At 40.8% G+C, this 18,727-nt stretch overlaps 1 protein-coding gene across 2 annotated transcripts in view; it reads left to right on the forward strand.

Moving 5' to 3' along the window:
• ESR2 (estrogen receptor 2) overlaps positions 1-4,118 on the forward strand; it is a 152,616-nt gene extending 148,498 nt beyond the window's left edge. For both annotated transcript variants that reach the window (XM_029598123.1, XM_029598124.1), the window contains exons 8-9: positions 757-937; positions 1,560-4,118. In XM_029598123.1, coding sequence (XP_029453983.1) covers positions 757-937; positions 1,560-1,743 — 365 coding nt within the window. In that variant the 3' untranslated portion in view covers positions 1,744-4,118. The remainder of the gene's footprint in view (positions 1-756; positions 938-1,559) is intronic.
• Positions 4,119-18,727: the final 14,609 nt, after the last annotated feature.

Raw genomic sequence — 18,727 nt, forward strand, 5'->3', positions numbered from 1 at the left:
GAAAAAGATATTACAACAATCTTTAAATATTTAACATATTACCCACAAAAATATGTATCTAAAAATTCTCCCTCCATTCATACATCATACATACCCTTTCATACTTCTACTATCTTCATAAAAACAACTTCCTTTCTTACAATATATTATGAATATGAAATACAATTTGTTAAATAAGCAGAGAAAATCCCATTTATCATGAATTATCACTCATTTAGAAAACAACAAATTTCTCAATTCTTCTGTTATTCTTTCTTGTTTTCTTGTTCTCTCAACATGTTTCGCCAACAGGCTTCCTCAGGTTTCTATTGGTCCAGCAATGCTTGGTAGATGTGTGTGTATATTGATTGCAGTTTTTATTGCGCGTGATATGCACCGCTATAATACCGCAGACCGCGATACCGCCTGCGACCCGACCATACCACCCAGAAAAAAAGTGTAGTTATTAGCCACATTACTGGCCCGCCATAATGTGTGATGCGTATTGCGCAGCACGCTGCCACCCCCTACTTTACATTTACCCTGCCTCAACGCCTCCCATTTGAATATAACATTTTTTATTTGCATGCACATTTTGCAATAGACAATTAGCGTACGTGTTTTGATGAATGACCCTATTAGTAAACAATGATTATTATCACTGTTCTTATCAGAATTCTAAGATGCTTGGATCTACTATTATCCATTTCTGTAGCCATTTTTTTTCCAGTATTTCCTTGCTCTGTTTTGATACTTCATACTCTGTCCTTTGCGTAGATATGTTTCCTCTCACCATGACTTCAGACGAGCCGGACAGCAGTGTAAAGTTACGTCATTTGCTTAATGCGATAACAGATGCCTTGGTGTGGGTCATTGCGAAGAGTGGAATCCCATTTCGGCAACAGTCAAATCGCTTGGCAAACTTACTCATGCTGCTTTCGCATGTCCGCCATGCAAGGTATTGTTCATGATAAATGAATTATCATTTGGATTTTGTTGTGGCCCTATTTGTTTGTTTTTTTCTGGTTCCCATTCTGCTGTATCCTGGGAGCTGAAGTTTCTTTCTTTGACTAAGAAGGAACAGTAGCAAAATGGCCCAAGCTCATTGTGTCTCCTGTAGTTCCTAGAATTGCCTCACCCTGTCGCTTAACTCTGGCAGCAGATTCTGTGAAATCTTCCCTCTGACTGAAAGAGCATTCAGCACACACAGGTCCCCCTCCCCTACAAAGCTCTAAGTTCTCCAGGGAAGATTATATCAATGGTTTTCCTCCAATGCAAAAATTGCTCCAGATTTATCACTGAAAATGTCATCGTGTTTTCAATGGAAAAAACACTGAGGGTAAAAGCAGAATTATTTTGGCAATGAAATATCACTCTCCCTTCCAGCACTTCACCTGTTTTTTTGCTCATGCTGTAAAATTGCTGATTTTTGACATCTCATCTAGCTTGGGTTTTATGTAATGTACGGCCCATCCATTTCATTTCCCATTCAGCACTGTTTATTTCACAGTCCCTGTGAATAGATTCTTGCCTTCTCTCATGTGTTACCTTTTAAAATTTCATTTTCTTTTTATCCACAGCAACAAAGGTATGGAGCACCTTCTCAGCATGAGGTGCAAAAACGTGGTTCCGGTTTATGATTTGCTGCTGGAGATGCTGAACGCCCATGCCCTTCGAGACCGCAGGACGCCCAAAGTCGCTGGCTCTGAATTCAACCCCCCAGAACCAACTGAGAGCAGGGAAACCTGTCTGGCAGCTCAGTGATAGCAGAACGGGAGGCAGATGGAAGCTGAGTTTTAATCGAGAGCTAGAGGCTTTAATAACCCGTTTTCTAAGAAATCGCTTTTAGCTGCGTCTTGTGGGTCTCTCTCCACTTGCTCCAAAAGGCGTGTTGAAAAGACTTTGAGCAGAAGAAAAGGTGTTTGGAAGACGCGACTGAAAAAGTCAAGGCCGCTCCTGGACAGAATGGTGCCCCCGGGGTAAGGGTTTGCTTTGCTGCCCTTCTCTTCCCTTTTGAGCTCCTCATGTGCTCACAGACTTGTAGACTGACCCAGAAGAGCCGTGTAATACCCCCTCCTCCAGCTTGGTGCCCAGGGCACTCACCCTACTTGCCCAGCCTTTGCGACAGCCCTGAAAGTAGTACATCCCTGAACATTCCAGATAGAAAGCTTTCATTTCGGAAAATGTACGTACGATAGAACTTTGCTAGAGAACAGTCATAACACTGAGATCACTGTGAATTTCAAATCATGGATTTTGTTTTGTTTTGTTTTACTTTGTAGCTCAGATCCATATGATATGAGCTATTGGAGTTGTAAGTGGTTTTTCTAGAAGCTTAGGTGTTTGTTGTGGCAAAAATTCCTTGGCTTCAGTTTGGTTTCCCTACCAAAATGTATCAATTTAGTGTTTTGTTTTTTTTTATTGGGAAAGAAAAAGCTTTCCTCCTGAAGCTGAAGCAGTATTGATTGCAAAGTCTTTTGCTACGGTTTTAACGCATTCTGTCTACACGTGTTGCATGACCTCTTGCATTAGAGGTGCTACTATTCATTTGCAGGGTGTTGCTGTCAACAAAGGCGGGGGGGGGGGGGGCGGGGGGGGAAGCGAGGAGCCAGTTTTCAAGCTATTTGCATTGGGACAATGTCTGTGGGTACTTTTAATCCACAGATTTTCACAGGGAAAAATACACATGGACTTTTGCTTTAGCCCATACTGTGGGCACAAAGAACCTGCAGCCATTTCCACCAACATTTTCTATGGGTATTTTTTAAATAGAAGATGTGAAAATGCAATCTATATGTTTCATTTCCTTCCCCTGACCTAAACATGCCTCCTCCCTGCCCTCCTCAATCAGGACTGGCTCCTCTCTGTGCAGCATTCTGATAGCCGCATCGAGGGAGGACGTTTTCGGATGGCTGATTAATGTGGGTATAATGCTTTGAAAATCTTGAATTGTGCATGGGTTAGGAAGGTGCGACAATGCATTTTTCAGTTTAAATGTCAGAATACAAAAACACCCCTATGTTTTTCATGGCACAAAGGCAAATTTCATAATGGTTAATGCTAATTTTGTAATATTTCTTCAAAAGTCCAAATTTTATGGTATTTTCTAATACAATACTGGTGCTCTTGTGTTTCTCTGTAAATGGATATGCATGTACAGTTTGCTGTTTTTAGATGTTCCAGCTGTTTTTCTGTTTTTATAAAGTTTACCTACTTTCAGCACACAATGAACATGAAGCTTGGTGGAAAACTAGTCTTGTGATTGGTCTCTAGTGGAGAATTTAAAGAGCCGGTGCCTATTTTGTTAATTAAAACTGGATATATAGTTCTAGTTAGCTCTAGAAATGTGAAAAAGGCAGATAGAGTTGCTTACTTTGCAAGAAGCTCTGTTAAACAGTTCATATTCTTTTTCTTACGCTGTTTGATCAGCAGAGGATGCTCAGCTGTTGATATACTTTTATGTTGTACATTTAAAAAAATCTTTGTTCTCTCGTCTACTTTTATCTTTCTCATGCTGGTTGCTCATAGGCGTGAAATTGTTATTTGTAGAGTTGGTGAACAATATCAGTGTCCTGAAATGCTATGGTTGTCCTATCCCTGATGCCTGCTGGAGTCAGTGTGTGTTTTCCAAGGGAAGAGATGAGCATGGAGAAAGGGCAGGCCCAGATTTAGGCAGAGGCAACTACATAAAGTGCCAGATTAGGAAGGTACCAAATGCCTAAGTCTGTTTACTGGCAGCATTTCAAAGGGGTTCCAGCATGGCATTTTACCCCCCCCCCCCTTCTGCTCTTAGGAACTGTCTTAACTCCAGCCCTGAGAAAGGGCAGACCTGGTGGGCCGGAGTATTGCAACAAGACCTTGAACTTGAGCCTTTTTTCCCATCATCAATGTCCATCTTTTTTATGTGGTAAAGGGGGCCAATGGAAATAACCCAGACTTTTATACTTCCTGAAGGATCTCTCTCTGTGCCCAGGGTTGCTAATAATCAGTTTTCCATCAGGCTTTGCGGAATTTCATAAGGACATAAGAAGTTGCCATACTGGGTCAGACCAAGGGTCCATCAAGCCTAGCATCCTGTTTCCAACAGTGGCCAATCCAGGCCATAAGAACCTGGCAAGTACCCAAAAACTAAGTCTATTCCATGTTACCGTTGCTAGTAATAGCAGTGGCTATTTTCTAAGTCAACTTAATTAATAGCAGGTAATGGACGTCTCCTCCAAGAACTTATCCAGTCCTTTTTTAAACACAGCTATACTAACTGCACTAACCACGTCCTCTGGCAACAAATTCCAGAGTTTAATTGTGCGTTGAGTGAAGAAATTTTAAAACTAAATCGGAGAAAGTTCTTTTTCACTTTTTCATGAAGCTTGGTAGTTCATGAACTTACACCGTCTCTATCCTGAGAAACATGCAAGTTTTTCAGGTTGATGAATAATTCATTCTGCTTTCCTCACAATTAAATTGCTGACTAATTTAGAAAACGTTAAGGTGATATTTAAAAAAAAAAACGGAACCTGGACTGAAACAAAAAGTAAAATCAGTCTTTTTGGGCCAGGGTTGGAATTTCCTCTACTTGCATAGGGTGTAAAGTTGAAACAAATGCATCAGAAAACAAAAGCGTGCTCTTTTCAGAGTGATAGAAGTAGATAGAGAGAAGGGGAAGAGAATAGTTTAGGGGGAGGGTAAGAAATGTGGGAAGAAAAGGTAATGTAACGTGAACTGCTCTAAACTGTCAAGATTTCAGATAAAACACAGGAGGCTACTATAGAGTATGATCTTTTCCGGCAAACAGAGGTCAGCCAATTAGAAACATGTAAACAGCATGACATCAGACTCCTACTAGGCAGACTTCAGCTTGAATCAGATTTGAGGGAATCCATATCTTCCTCAAATCGTCCAAAAAAATCCATTGGGACTTTCGCTTGCATACTTTGAGGAGATCCAGAGTGGATCCATGGAAATGCACTAGTGTACAAAATAGGCAGCAGATTTTCCTTGAAAAAAATCCACTGTAGATTTGCTGATCAGCATGTCTGCCATGGATTTTTAATTCAATAGGCAATTTCTTTTAAAAAGAGGTTTATTGAGCTGGGTTTATTGAATAGGTTCGCATGCTCGTCACAAACTTACCTCAACTAGCTATGGAACTCCCTCCCAACCGAACTGAGAACACAAGAAAATCTAAAAACCTTCAAAAAAGAACTAAAAACTTGGATGTTCACCAAAGCCTATCAAAACACCCTATGACTCTATGCTACAACTTCCCTCCCTATCGGCCCATATAAACATCCAGACCCAATTCAAAACACGTAAATTAACCTGTACAAGTTACAACCAAACTATGTTTATAACGATTAAGATAACTATGTTAACAAGCGTATGAATTTTGAACACTCTGTTAAACATCGAAACTTTGTAAACCGTTGTGATGGTGAAACCGAACGATGGTGTATGAAACTCGATAAATAAATAAATAAATAAATAAATATTCCTACAACCAATGAGAATAATATATCATTGTAACTCTGAGGCCAATATTTAACGCTACTTAGTTGGATAAATGGGGACTTATCCGGCTAAGTGGCAGCTGTTGAATATTCGGCTATGTTCAGCAGCCACACTTAGCCAGATAAGTCGTATCTTTGAGGCAGGGCAACTTACTCAGTTATCTTAACCGGATAAGTGCCTATATTCAGCCGTATCTGGTTAAGTTAACCGAATAAGTTAGACCTACTCAATAGCAAGTCTAATGTTATCCAGATATAACTGATCCAGCTAACTAGAACTTATCTGGTTATATTTCGCAGTATAGACGTGCTGCTGAATATTCCTTCTACGTTATCCGGATCAGTTATATCTGGATAACTTAGATAACCAGATATCTTTGAATTTTGGGTCCTTTGGGCCATAGCCTCATGGTTATGCTGCTGAATATTGGCGCTCAAATCACTACTTAGTCGGATATGTTAGAACATAACCAGATAAGAGTGAATATCGCTACTTATCCAGTTAAGTTCACTGGATAAATAGTGCTGCCCTGATCTGCCCACTGCCTGCCCACTTTCTAAGCAGCTAAAAGATAGCCGGATAAATCCTTATCTGGCTATCAAGCGCTGAATGTACTTTAATATGCCACCCTTCATGTTTTGGAACAGAAACATCTTTGTTCCTGATTTTTCTCCCTAAAAACATATTTTCTTTCCTTTATAATATACATTTCCTTATTTTATCTAAGTTTTCATTATAGGTTCCTTTGTTAAGAACATAAGAACATGCCATACTGGGTCAGACCAAGAATCCATGAAGCCCAGCATCCTGTTTCCAACAGTGGCCAGTCCAGGCCATAAGAACATGGCAAGTACCCCAAAACTAAGTCTATCCCATGCTACTGTTGCTAGTAATAGCAGTGGCTATTCTCCAAGTCAACTTAGTTAATAGCAGGTAATGGACTTCTCCTCCAAGAACTTATCCAATCCTTTTTAAATCCAGCTACATTTAACTGCCTTGGAGGGAATGGGGAAAGTCATCGGGCCTCCTCTACGGCTCAGCGCGCGCAAGGTGCACCTCCTTGCGCGCGCCGACCCCGGATTTTATAAAATGCGCGCAGCAGCGTGCATATGTCATAAAATCTTGTGTACATTTGTGCACGCTGGGTAGCACGCACAAAATTTAAAATCGGCCCCAGTATTCAAGATGCGGTCTCACCATGGAGCGATATAGAGACATTATGACATTTTCCATTTTATTCACCATTCCCTTTCTAATAATTCCCAACATTCTGTTTGCTTTTTTGACTGCCGCAGCACAGTTTGTTATCCACTATGATGCTTAGTTCTCTATAAGAATCAATAACTTAAGAATAAAGGCTCAATATACAAAAATACTCTTGGCAAATAGGAAAACCATTATAAAAGAAACCAGAGCCAATATTGCTTGTCCTTGTGGGAGCTACATTTTATACTTAATTAGCAAATCCATTTAAAGAGATACCCAAACATATTTCTTTATAGAAATTCTATGAAAATGCTGAATTGTTTTAATATCAGATTTTTTTCAAATGTTTGATTATATGTGCAATAACAAAATACTGAAAAGCAAATTAACCCCCCCCCCAAAGTATTTTGCAATGACCTTCAGCTATAGTCTTTCATAATTCTTACATATGGAAATAGAAGCAAATTTACTATTGCTCATAAGGACGGTAACTTTCAAACCGGTGCGCAGGTGCACATGTGCATTGATCTACGCCCAGGGACCCGGCTATTTTATAACTTGCGCGTGTATTTGTGCATGTTATAAAATAGCCTGGTTGCGTGCACATGCGTGCCAAATTTTAAATGGATGCATGCATGGGAACGCAAATCCCACTTCTAATGTGTAAGTCGGGGGATTTTAAATGGGGTGTGTGCCCTCACCATTACCAGTTTACCAGCCCATCCACCAGTTTGCCCAGTTAACAACTAGGTCTTCCATACCCCCATGAATTGATAGGCTGTACTCCCCCCCCCCCCCCCCAGTTACCCCAGATCCTTTAAACTCTTCTGAAATGGCTAGATTTCTTTTTTTTTAATTTTCACGCCGTCCATAGCAGAAGTAAAGTTATGAAGCGGGGGACCTCTGTGTGCGCTGGGGCGTCACACATCTCTTGGCCAGGCCCTGCCCCTTTTTGAAAAGTTTTGAGATGTGCACGCTGCGAGAGAAATGCGCGTGACCTGGTGCCCGACTTATTTGCGCATCCCCTAATTAATGCGTAATTTGTTCTGACTACATATAGAAAGTAAAAGATATGATTTGATTTGTAGTGTGAATTGATACACTTTTACGTGGTCCAAGGGCCAGCTATACTAAACATTTTCCCCATAGCCACAAAAGAGGATTTTTCAAATCCTGCGAGGAGCTGGCTGATTACCCACAGACCGGCCGTTTAGGGGGTGGCAGTGACCCGTGAGCTTCGTACCTGCTTTACAGCTGGAGTAAAGTATGTGTGGTAATGTGCGTGTAAGGGATTCTAAATAAAATCCTTCTGTGTATTTTGCCTTCTCCTCCCCCCAGTTCAGCCTTTTTTCCATAGTGAAAAGTACACGCACCATTCACAGCATGCATACGTTTAGCCGCTGAGAGGATGACAATTCTCATTTTAATTACCTGGCAAATTCCTTTGAAAGCTGTCCTCAAAATGAGAAAATCCTTCTAATCCGTCAGGCTCTAAGTGCGATTGCAGTTGTATTGGCTGAGGTTGGTTCTTTATTCATCAATGGTTAATATGTAATTGTTATTGGGTGGAGATTTGTTAGCAGTTAGCAGAAGTTTAGAAGAAATGCTAGTTGGTAGCAATGGATGCTAGTCCAGTCTCCACTTGACACTTCATGGGAATTCCTGCCTCACAGTATTATAAAATTATACAGGTATAAAATACTTGCTTCAGCCTTGCAGTCAAAGAAGGGACCCTGGGGCTTGACAGTTCATGTACTAAAATATTTTGGAAATGTCTTGTAGGAAAAGTCTAAATTGGGCCTTCTGAGTATCCAAGTATGTCATAGGCTGAAAATATTTGAGAAAAATACAGCCAGATGATTTCCTTTTGATTGGATAAACTATTGCTTCTGTTTTCATGCAACTGGTCAAATTGATTTACATCTAAATTATCTGGATATGATTGATTCTCACTTACTACAGACACACAACAATGTAGGAACACACAGTAGCTATGACAACAATGCAAACATAGAGTTATGTGATTCCTTGTGGGTGTGACAGACGGGATAAAACATCAGGTTCTTTGGTGGAAAACCCTACATGTTTTAAGTCCTAGTAGATTACAGAAAGGTGACAAAGCCCTCACAAGAAAAGGCATGCCAATGAAAAGTTTTTAACCTTTCACGTGCTTCCTTTCCAGCATGATAAAACCTGTGCTTGTTTTTCTAAATGGTGATTCGGGTTAGTAGTACCTTGAAACAAGATGCATTGACAGGGATATGATGGGAGCCGGTTTCTGAAGCGAGACCTTGGTACTTCCAGTGCTAAAGACGAAGTAGTGGCTGTAGTTCTGCTTTTTCCATTTGCAAGCAGCACCACCACGAGATGTGGTGAAAAGTCAGAAATCGCTCTTCAGAAACTGGGGCCCATCACATCGGGACCTTTTGTTTTTTTCCTACTGCTGAGTTCCGTTTTCTTTTGTTTTCCAGACTGTCTTTAGTTTCTTACAGGTCACAGAATGCTTCTTTCATGTGACTTTTATTAGATGTGACAAATCTTACCACTGCCAAATGTTTTGGTACCATGAGATAGTTTCCATTAGTCAACTAAGGAATTGATCTTCCCTCTTTAACCCCCCTCCCCCCCCCCCCCAAACAAAACTGTACTAAAGAAAATTTACCAGTGTAGATGAGAAGTGCTGCTCCAGGCTCCTCAACTTACCAAGATCCATGGACTATCCCACCAGAAGAAAAATGTCAAATAAAAATGTGGTTTTATATTACAGAGCTTGTTCTACAACTTTATAACACATTTATCTGTGTATTTGTGCAGTGCCAGAAAGAGTTGTACGCAACACATAAAGATTTTTGACTGGAAGATTTTAAATAAAAATTAAATGGAACATTTTCATTAAGTTGAATTCAAGTGCAAAATCCTTTCTGTGGCATTCTTCTGCAGCGTCATTGTATTTTTCCAGTGATGTGTAACTTACTTGACTAGGAGTTGGAGATGTGAAATAAGCAGGATGCTGTTATAGCAAACTCTGACTTTTTTTTTTGGTATAGTGTGACTTTTGCCTAACGAAGGGACCTTTAGCAGTGCCAAATACCTATATCTAGACTTAGAAAGGTAGCATCCTCATCAACTGTATTGTTGGATTGAATGATTTTTAATTTTTAAATGTGCTACTGTTTTGTTTGTACTGTGATCATACAAGTTTTCCAGTGAAATATGATATGATGGTGTTTTTTATTAAAATGTTATTGGCTTAAAAACAGTTTGATGCACCTCTGTTCCTTTTCATCTCTTACTGAATGAGCATAATCTTTCCATATATTTCAGATGTGAATGCATGTTTGTTTGGTGTTTTTTTTTCATGGTCCTAGAATACATACTTAGGCATACTAGAGCTTTTTACATCATTTTCTCTCTTTGTCCTTGAAAGACAACCAGCTATTTTGGCTGGAATTGTGCAAAATTCTTTAAAATAGGGTTTAAACCTGTCAAAAGTAAAATGTTTCATCATGTCGGCATCTGCTTCTGATTTTGTACAACTCTTGAATCAGATTTCACTGACTAGGTGAATATGCTTTGGATTTTTCAATTCTGAATCAAATTTTTGGGATGTTTTTCAAATTTTCCCCAAATCTGGTAAAAGCTGTTAAATTTTCCAAGTGGATTTGGGTAAAATCTGAAATTCTAGTTGAACTTGAAAGTAGGCTAAAAATTCATCAGGTTCAATCATGTAACTCCAGCAACCCCCAATATTGAATTTTATCCTTAAGCCAGATCGAGATTGGATATTGGTTATTTTTTTTCAAGCATAAGGAAGTTTTGTTTGAAAAATTAAGTTAGGAATATTTATCAATCTTCATGATTCAGATTGCGGCCCTGTTTTGTTTTGTATTTTTTTCCATGTAAATTCATGGTTACGTTTAAAAATGTGAAGCATGCATTTTTTTAGCATGCATTTTTTTAAACCTGTGCAACTCTCCTTTTTTTTTCTTAGTGACAAAATGATTATGGGCTCCAGTCCTATAACTATACCTGGGGTTTATGGTACTATGGGATAATGGATCTATTTTATCCCTGTCTCCTAAGATTAGAAGTATTGACGTCATTAGATGGGACAACCTGTTTGGTTCTTGCTAATTACAGCTTTATTGTTGTTGGGATCTCTGGCCCCCAACCTGATGAACTTTAGTGGCCAGATGGCTAAGAAATATGGGTCTGATGTAATAAGGTGCGCTGAAGCTGGCGTGGGTTTGTGTGCGTCTATGTATGCATTTGTATACTTGATTTCCCACTCAAAGCCCCTATATGGGTATATAATGGTTTTGTGCATGGGGAAAAACGCATACAAGCACGTTTACAGACCCGAGGTTTTTCTGCACCAGTGCATGCTAATGGCATGCAAAGGAGGCAATTATCTATTCATGGACAATACAGGAAGCTTCAGTAGCAGGGAGATCGGGTTAGTATGGGATTTTTAATGAGGGTTTTTAGCACCTGGGTCAAAACAGGAGGTAAGTGAAAGTGCCGGTGTGGAGACCAGTTTTTTGATGCTATTGTGGGTCAGCCAAGTGGTGGATGGAACATGTAGAGAGAAGGCAGAATCGCCAACCTGCATTTCATGCTCTCTTTGGTGGTTGGAATCCAATCATGAAGGGGTTAGATATGGCTCTACCCACCTTCACATCAAACTTCTGGACCACTAATTTATTCATTTGTTTGAAAAATAAAGGTGTTCGCCTTGAGAATCAATCGCAAGTGTTCATACACCAATGGATGTCCATGTGGATGTCTGCGCATTTTACTACATCGGGCCATTAGCACGCGTTACTGTATGAATTATGGTACGTATGTTTGGTGTGCATGGATTTTATGTATTATCTAATCAGCATATGCAGCCGTTATTATATTCCACGCTTTAGCTAGTTTTTGCTGCATGCACCAAAAAATCCACGCAGAAAAATTCAGCATGGGTCTTATTACATTTGCCCCATTGTTTGTTGAAGGTTCAGTGGTTTTTGCATTTTGTATGTCAGATGATTTCAAGTCCTGTCACTTTTCATTACAAGATTTAAATGTCTTGGAATATTTTTTAAATGCAAATAAATTTTTAAAAATTAATCAAATTAAAATTCAACTTTAAACTATTCATACATTTCAACTGGCGCATGCACCTCAAACTTGCAGCTGTAGCTGGTAGAGAAATACAATGGATAGCCATGTTCTAAACTTCTGGTTCCCAAACCGATCCTCAGATACTCCTAGCCAGTCAGGTGTTCAGGATATCCACACCAAATATACATATAATTGCACACAGAGGAAGCAGTATATGCAGATCTATCTTGGGCATATTCATTATGGATATCCTAAAAACTTGACTGGCCCAGGGTCACTAAGAACAGGTTTGAGAACTTTTAATACAGGTAGAGAGGCTTCATGCTCTTCATCTTGTGCTCCATGTTTTTGCCATTTCTTGATCAACCTTTAGGGATGTTTCTTTTATATTTAAACATTTTTGTAAATGAAAATGGAACCTAACCACCAGAAGCCAGGAATCACAGTTGCTCATTCTTCTGAGTGACAGCAAGGAAATGTAGATAAGAACCTAAGAAATTGCCATACTGGGTCAGACCAAGGGTTCATCAAGCCCAGCATCCTGTGTCCAACAGTGGCCAATCCAGGCTACAAGTACCTGGCAAGTACCCAAACACTAAGTAGATCCCATGCTACTGATGCCAGTAATAGCAGTGGCTATTCCATAAGTCTATGAATACCAACGCAGTAACCAACTGTTGTTTGTCTGATAAGTAATAACTATGAATGTCACTTTGTAAACCGTTGTAATCTGTACTTGGAATGGCGGTATATAAAATGTCTAAATAAATAAATAAGTTGATGATTAATAGCAGTTTATGGACTTTGAGGAACTTATCCAAACCTTTTTTAAACCCAGTTACACTAACTGCCTTAACCACATCCTTCAGCAACAAATTCCAAAGCTTAATTGTGTGTTGAGTGAAAAATTATTTCTCCAATTTGTTTTAAATGTGGTACTTCCTAACTTCATGGAATGCCCTTACTCCTAGTATCTGAAAGAGTGAATAGCCAATTCACATTTATCCATTCTACACCTCATAATTTTATAGACCTCTATCATATTCCCCCTCAGCTATCTTTTCTCCAAACTGAACAGTCCTAACATCTTTAGTCTTTCCTCATAGGGAAACCGTTCCTTCCCCTTTAATATTTTGGTTGCAGTTCTCTGTAACTTCTATCTTTTTTGAGATGTGGTGATCAGAATTGCACACAGAATTTTGTACTATGTTATCTCACCCTAGCTGGATGGTACCCTATTATAGAGTCTATCAAGCTAGGGTGAGAGAACATAGTAGAAACGACATCTTTGTGAGACTTTCCTCACTCCAAATGACATCAAATCTTCACTGAGTTATACTGTGCTGTTCATACATCTCACTCTACATGAAAAACTGGCCCCTAAACTCTAAGCAACTCAGAATCCCACCCCATTAGCTCTTCACACGGAGTACCTCAAGGATCGTCACTCTCTCCTACTCTCTTTAACATATACCTGCTATCCCTCTGCCAGTTCCTTGCAAATCTAAAATTAACACATTTCATTTACGCCGATGATGTGCAGATACTGATCCCTATAACAGAATCCGTCTCCAAAACTCTCAATTTCTGGAACAGCTGCCTACACTCCATCAACCTTCTCCTCTCTAGCCTCAACCTAGTCCTCAACACTACAAAAACTGAACTCCTCCTCAACTCTCCCAATGACTATAACCCCCCCCCCCCCCCCATCAACAACCTCAGCGACCCAAGTGAGAGATCTTGGCGCTATATTGAACAACTGACTGAACTTTAAAAAATTCGTCTACAACACCACAAAAGAATGCTTCTATAAGCTACATATTCTGAAAAGGCTCAGACCCCTCCTGCACTTTCATGATTTCCGCACAGTCCTCCAAGCCACCCTATTCTCAAAAATCGACTCCTATAACTCACTACACCTCGGCCTCCCTGCAACTTCCACTAAACCTTTGCAGATGCTCCAGAACACCGCCGCAAGGATCCTAACCAATTCTAGTCGAAGGGACCATGTCATGCCCATTCTCAAGAATTTACATTGGCTTCCCATCAACTTCAGAATCCTTCATAAGTCCCTCACCATTATACACAAGACCATCCACAATCAGTCCTCACTCCAGTTAAAAATTCTGCTCCACCTACACTCCTCCATGAAACCGATCAGAGCTGCCTACAAAGGGACCCTCCATGCTCCCCCCACCAAGTCCACCCTCTACAAGGAAACGTGCCTTTTCTACAGCCGGACCTTCTCAGTGGAACGCATTACCCCCAGAGTTACGCCAGGAACAATGCCCGCTTACCTTTAGCAAGAAATTGAAGACCTGGCTAGTCAAGCAAGCCTTTCCTTAATCTGCTGCGACACAAACACTGACTCTCGATGAAGCTATCGGTTCAGAAACTTGCTGTAATCATGCTGTAATCACTCCCTCTATTCCTGTCCCCCTACCCCCCCCCCCCCCTTTTTTTCCCTCACCCCTCTCTCCAGCCCCTGTCACCCTCTCTCTTTAAGTCATTTCATACTTAAGTACCACTTTCCTGTTACCATTGTCACTTAGCTGTTTTTATCCTCCCTCCCCACCCTGCCTAGCTCCTCTACCCTGGCAGCCCCATTCCTTCCTTAAGATCTGAGTTAGTTTAAAGATAACTTAGAACTTATGTTATCCTGAATTTATCTTGATTAATCCCTTGTTATATGTAACTTTCCCAGGTTTTGATGTGAACCGGTGTGATAAGACTTTTTGTCCTGAATGTCGGTATAGTAAATTAATTAAATAAATAATTAAATCAACCACCCCCCAACACCTCACCTCAAGCTATTAGATGGCCCTCCTAATGAGATATAAATACCTGACTATTCTAAAGGTCTTGTAGATAGTCTCTCTCTCTCCTCAGTCTCTCTCAGATGTGAAAATAGGAATTATCGCATGATGTGGTAATTCTAAAATTTCCATAAACACAGGTGTTATCCATGCGTTAACACATTTTGATGAATCTAGGTCAGTGGTCCCCAACCCTGTCCTGGGGGCCCACCAGCCAGTCGGGTTTTCAGGATATCCACAATGAATATGCATGAGAGAAAATTTGCATGTTATGGAGGCAGTGATTTCAGATTTTCTCTCATGCATATTCATTGTGGATATCCTGAAAACCTGACTGGCTGGGGCATCCCCAGGACAGGGTTGGGAACCACTGTTTTAGGGGATTGTTTGCTTTTTTTGACTGCCTCATCACACTGAGCCGAAGATTTAAATGTATTATCCACTATGATGCCTAGATCTTTTTCCTGGGTGGTAACTCCTAATATATAGAACTAACATTGTGTAACTACAGCATGGGTTATTTTTTCCCTATAAGCGCAACAGCTTGCACGTGTCCACATTAAATTTAATCTACCATTTGGATGCCCAATCTTCCAGTCTCACAAGGTCCTCCTGCAATTTATCATAATCCACGTGATTTAACTAGTCTGAATAATTTTGTATCAACTGCACATTTGATCTCCTCACTCACTGCATCCCTTTCCAGATCATTTATAAATATATTTAAAAGCACCAGTCCAAATACAGATCCATGAGGCACTCCACTGTTTAACTTTTTCCACTGAGAAAACTGACCATTTAATTCCTACTGTCCATTTCCTGTCTTTTAACCAGTTTGCTATCCACGAAAGGACATAGCTTCCTATCCCACGACTTTTTAGTTTTCTTAGAAGCCTCTTCTGAGGCTTTTGTCAAGCACCTTCTAAAAATCCAAATACACTACATCTACTGGTTCACCTTTATTAACATGTTTATTCACTCCTTCAAAAAAAAATGTGGCAGATTTTTAAGGAAAGAGTTCCCAGGGTAAATCCATGTTGGCTGTGTTCCATTAAACCATGTTGATCTATATGTTCTGTGATTTTGTTCTTTAGTATAGTTTCCACTATTTTTCCCAGCACTGAAGTCAGGCTCACCCCTCTATAGTTTCCCAGTTCACCGCTGGAGCCCTTTTTAAATATTGGGGTTACGGTGGCCACCCTCCAGTCTTCAGGTATAATGGACAATTTTAATGATAGATTAAAATTTTTACTAATAGATCTGAAATTTTACTTTTTAGTTCTTTCAGAACCCTGGGATGTATACCAACTGGTCCAGGTGATTTGCTACTCTTTAGTTTATCAATATGGCCTACTACACCTTCCAGGTTCACTGTGATTTGGTTCAATTCATCAGAATCATGACCCTTGAAAACAGTCTCCGGAACTGGTTTCTTCCCAACATTAAGAAACACGGAAGCAAAGAATTAATTTAGTCATTCCACAGTGGCCTTACCTTCCCTATGAGCCACTTTAACCCCTCAATCACCTAATGGTCCAGCCGACTTCCTCACAGGTTTCCTGCTTCATATATATTTTAAAAAATTTTTAATATGAATTTATGCCTCTACGGCCAACTATATTTCAAATTCTCTCTTAGCCTGTCTTTATATTTAACTTGACAATGTTTATGCTTTTTCCTATTTTCTTCAGATGAAGCCTCCTTCCAATTTTTTAAAGACTTTTTTGGTTAAAATAGCCTCTTTCACCTCACCTTTTAACCATGCTGGTAATCGTTTTGCCTTCCTTCCACCTTTCTTAATGTGTGGAATACATCTGGCTTGCACTTCTAAGATGATATTTTTAAAGAATGTCCAATTCTGTTGTACGCTCAACCTTTGTAGCTGAACCTTTGTTTTTTAGAGATGTGAATCGTGTGCCCGATCGTCTTAACGATCAGGTTCGGATGGTGGGAGGGAAAAATCGGATCGTTAGAGATTGTGAATTGGAATCGTTCCGATTCCAATTCACATTGTTAAATTTTTAGTGAGGCCTGAGCAGATAAACAAAACCCCACCGACCCCCCCCCCCCCCAAAAAAAAAATGTTAAATCACCTGGTGGTCCAGTGGGGGGGGGGGGGGGGCCCGGCGCGATCTCCCGCTCTCGGGCTATCGGCGCCATTTTGGCTACCACTGATAAAAAGGCGCCGATGGCCCAAAAAAAAAAACCCCACCCCGACCCTTTTCAAATTACCCCTTTGCTTCTCCCACCCTCCCGACCCCCCCAAAAACCTTTTAGATGTACCTGGTGGTCTAGCGAGGGGTCCAGGAGCCATCCCTTCAATCGTGCCGGTGCTGGAGGTTTCAAAATGGCGCCGATCGCCTTTGCCCTTAACTTGTTACAGGGAGCGACCGTCGCTCCCTGTGACAAGGTAAGGGCAAAGGCGATAGACTGCCAGTATGGTGCCGATTGCCTTTGCCCTTACCTTGTCACAGGGAGCGACCGTCGCTCCCTGTGACAAGGTAAGGGCAAAGGCGATAGACTGCCAATATGGCGCCGATCGCCTTTGCCCTTACCTTGCACGGTCGCTCCCTGTGACAAGTTAAGGGCAAAGGCGATCGGCGCCATTTTGAAACCTCCAGCACCGGCACCAGCACGATTGAAGGGATGGCTCCTGGACCCCCCGCTAGACCACCAGGTACATCTAAAAGGTTTTTTGGGGGGTCGGGAGGGTGGGAGAAGCAAAGGGGTAATTTGAAAAGGGTCGGGGTGGGGGTTTTTTTTTGGGCCATCGGCGCCTTTTTATCAGTGGTAGCCAAAATGGCGCCAATGGCCCGAGAGCGGGAGATCGCGCCGGGGACCCCCCCCCCACTGGACCACCAGGTAATTTAACATTTTGGGGGGGTTCGGGAGGGTGGGGGAGTGTAAGGAATTTGTTTTAAAAGGTCGGGGTGGGTTTAGAGGTTGTGTTGGTGTGCCGGTTTTCCCACCCTCCCCCAAATAATTCCCGTGCCCTATTTAACGATACAATATAAATGCTCCTGACGATAAATCGTGGGCATTTGTATTGTATCGTGTACTCTAATGGTTTAGAACGATTTTAAAATTATCGGATGATAATTTTAATCGTTCAAAAACGATTCACATCCCTATTGGTTTTCTCTTTTTTCCTTATCAAAGTTTCCCTTCTGAAAGTTCAGTGTTAATGCTGTAGATTTACATATTGTCCCCCTTCCAGTCATTAGTTCAAATTTGCTCATGTTATGATTACTATTGCCAAGTGGTCCCACCACCTTTACCTCGCTCACCAAATCCTGCATTGCACCAAGAATCTGATCTAAAATAGCTCCCTCTCTCATTGGTTCCTGAATCAATTGCTCTATGAAACATTCATTTATTACATCCAGGAACTTTACTGCTCTAGCATGTTCTGATGATACATTTACTCAGTCAATTTTGGGGTAGTTGAAATTGGTTAGCTTCCCTGATTTCTCTTAGCATTTCATCATCTGTCTCATCAATTTGGCCAAATGGATGATAATATATGCTGATGACTATACTCTTAGCCAACACACATAGGATTTCTACCCATAAAGATTCTACTGTGCATTTAATCTCTTGTATATTCTTTATCCTGTTGGACTCCATGCCATCTCTAACATAAAGCACCACCCCCTCACCAAGTTGATCCTCCCTATCATTGTGATATAATTTGTACCCTGGCAAGTTCTGTCCCATTAGTTATCCTCTTTCCACAAGGTCTCTGAGATGCTAATTACGTACATCTCATCATCAGGGCTGGTGTGACCATCAGGCGGGACTAGGCAGTCACTGAGGGTGGCGTGCTGGCACTAGCTCTATATATCTGCCATAAAAACATAAGAAATTGCCATGCTGGGTCAGACCAAGGGTCCATCAAGCCCAGCATCCTGTTTCCAACAGAGGCCAAACTAGGCCACAAGAACCTGGCAATTACCCAAACACTAAGAAGATCCCATGCTACTGATGCAATTAATAGCAGTGGCTATTCCCTAAGTAAACTTGATTAATAGCAGTTAATGGATTTCTCCTCCAAGAACTTATCCAAACCTTTTTTGAACCCAGCTACACTTACTGCACTAACCACATCC

The sequence above is a fragment of the Rhinatrema bivittatum genome, chromosome 4, assembly GCF_901001135.1.
Source record: "Rhinatrema bivittatum chromosome 4, aRhiBiv1.1, whole genome shotgun sequence".
Taxonomy (NCBI): domain Eukaryota; kingdom Metazoa; phylum Chordata; class Amphibia; order Gymnophiona; family Rhinatrematidae; genus Rhinatrema; species Rhinatrema bivittatum.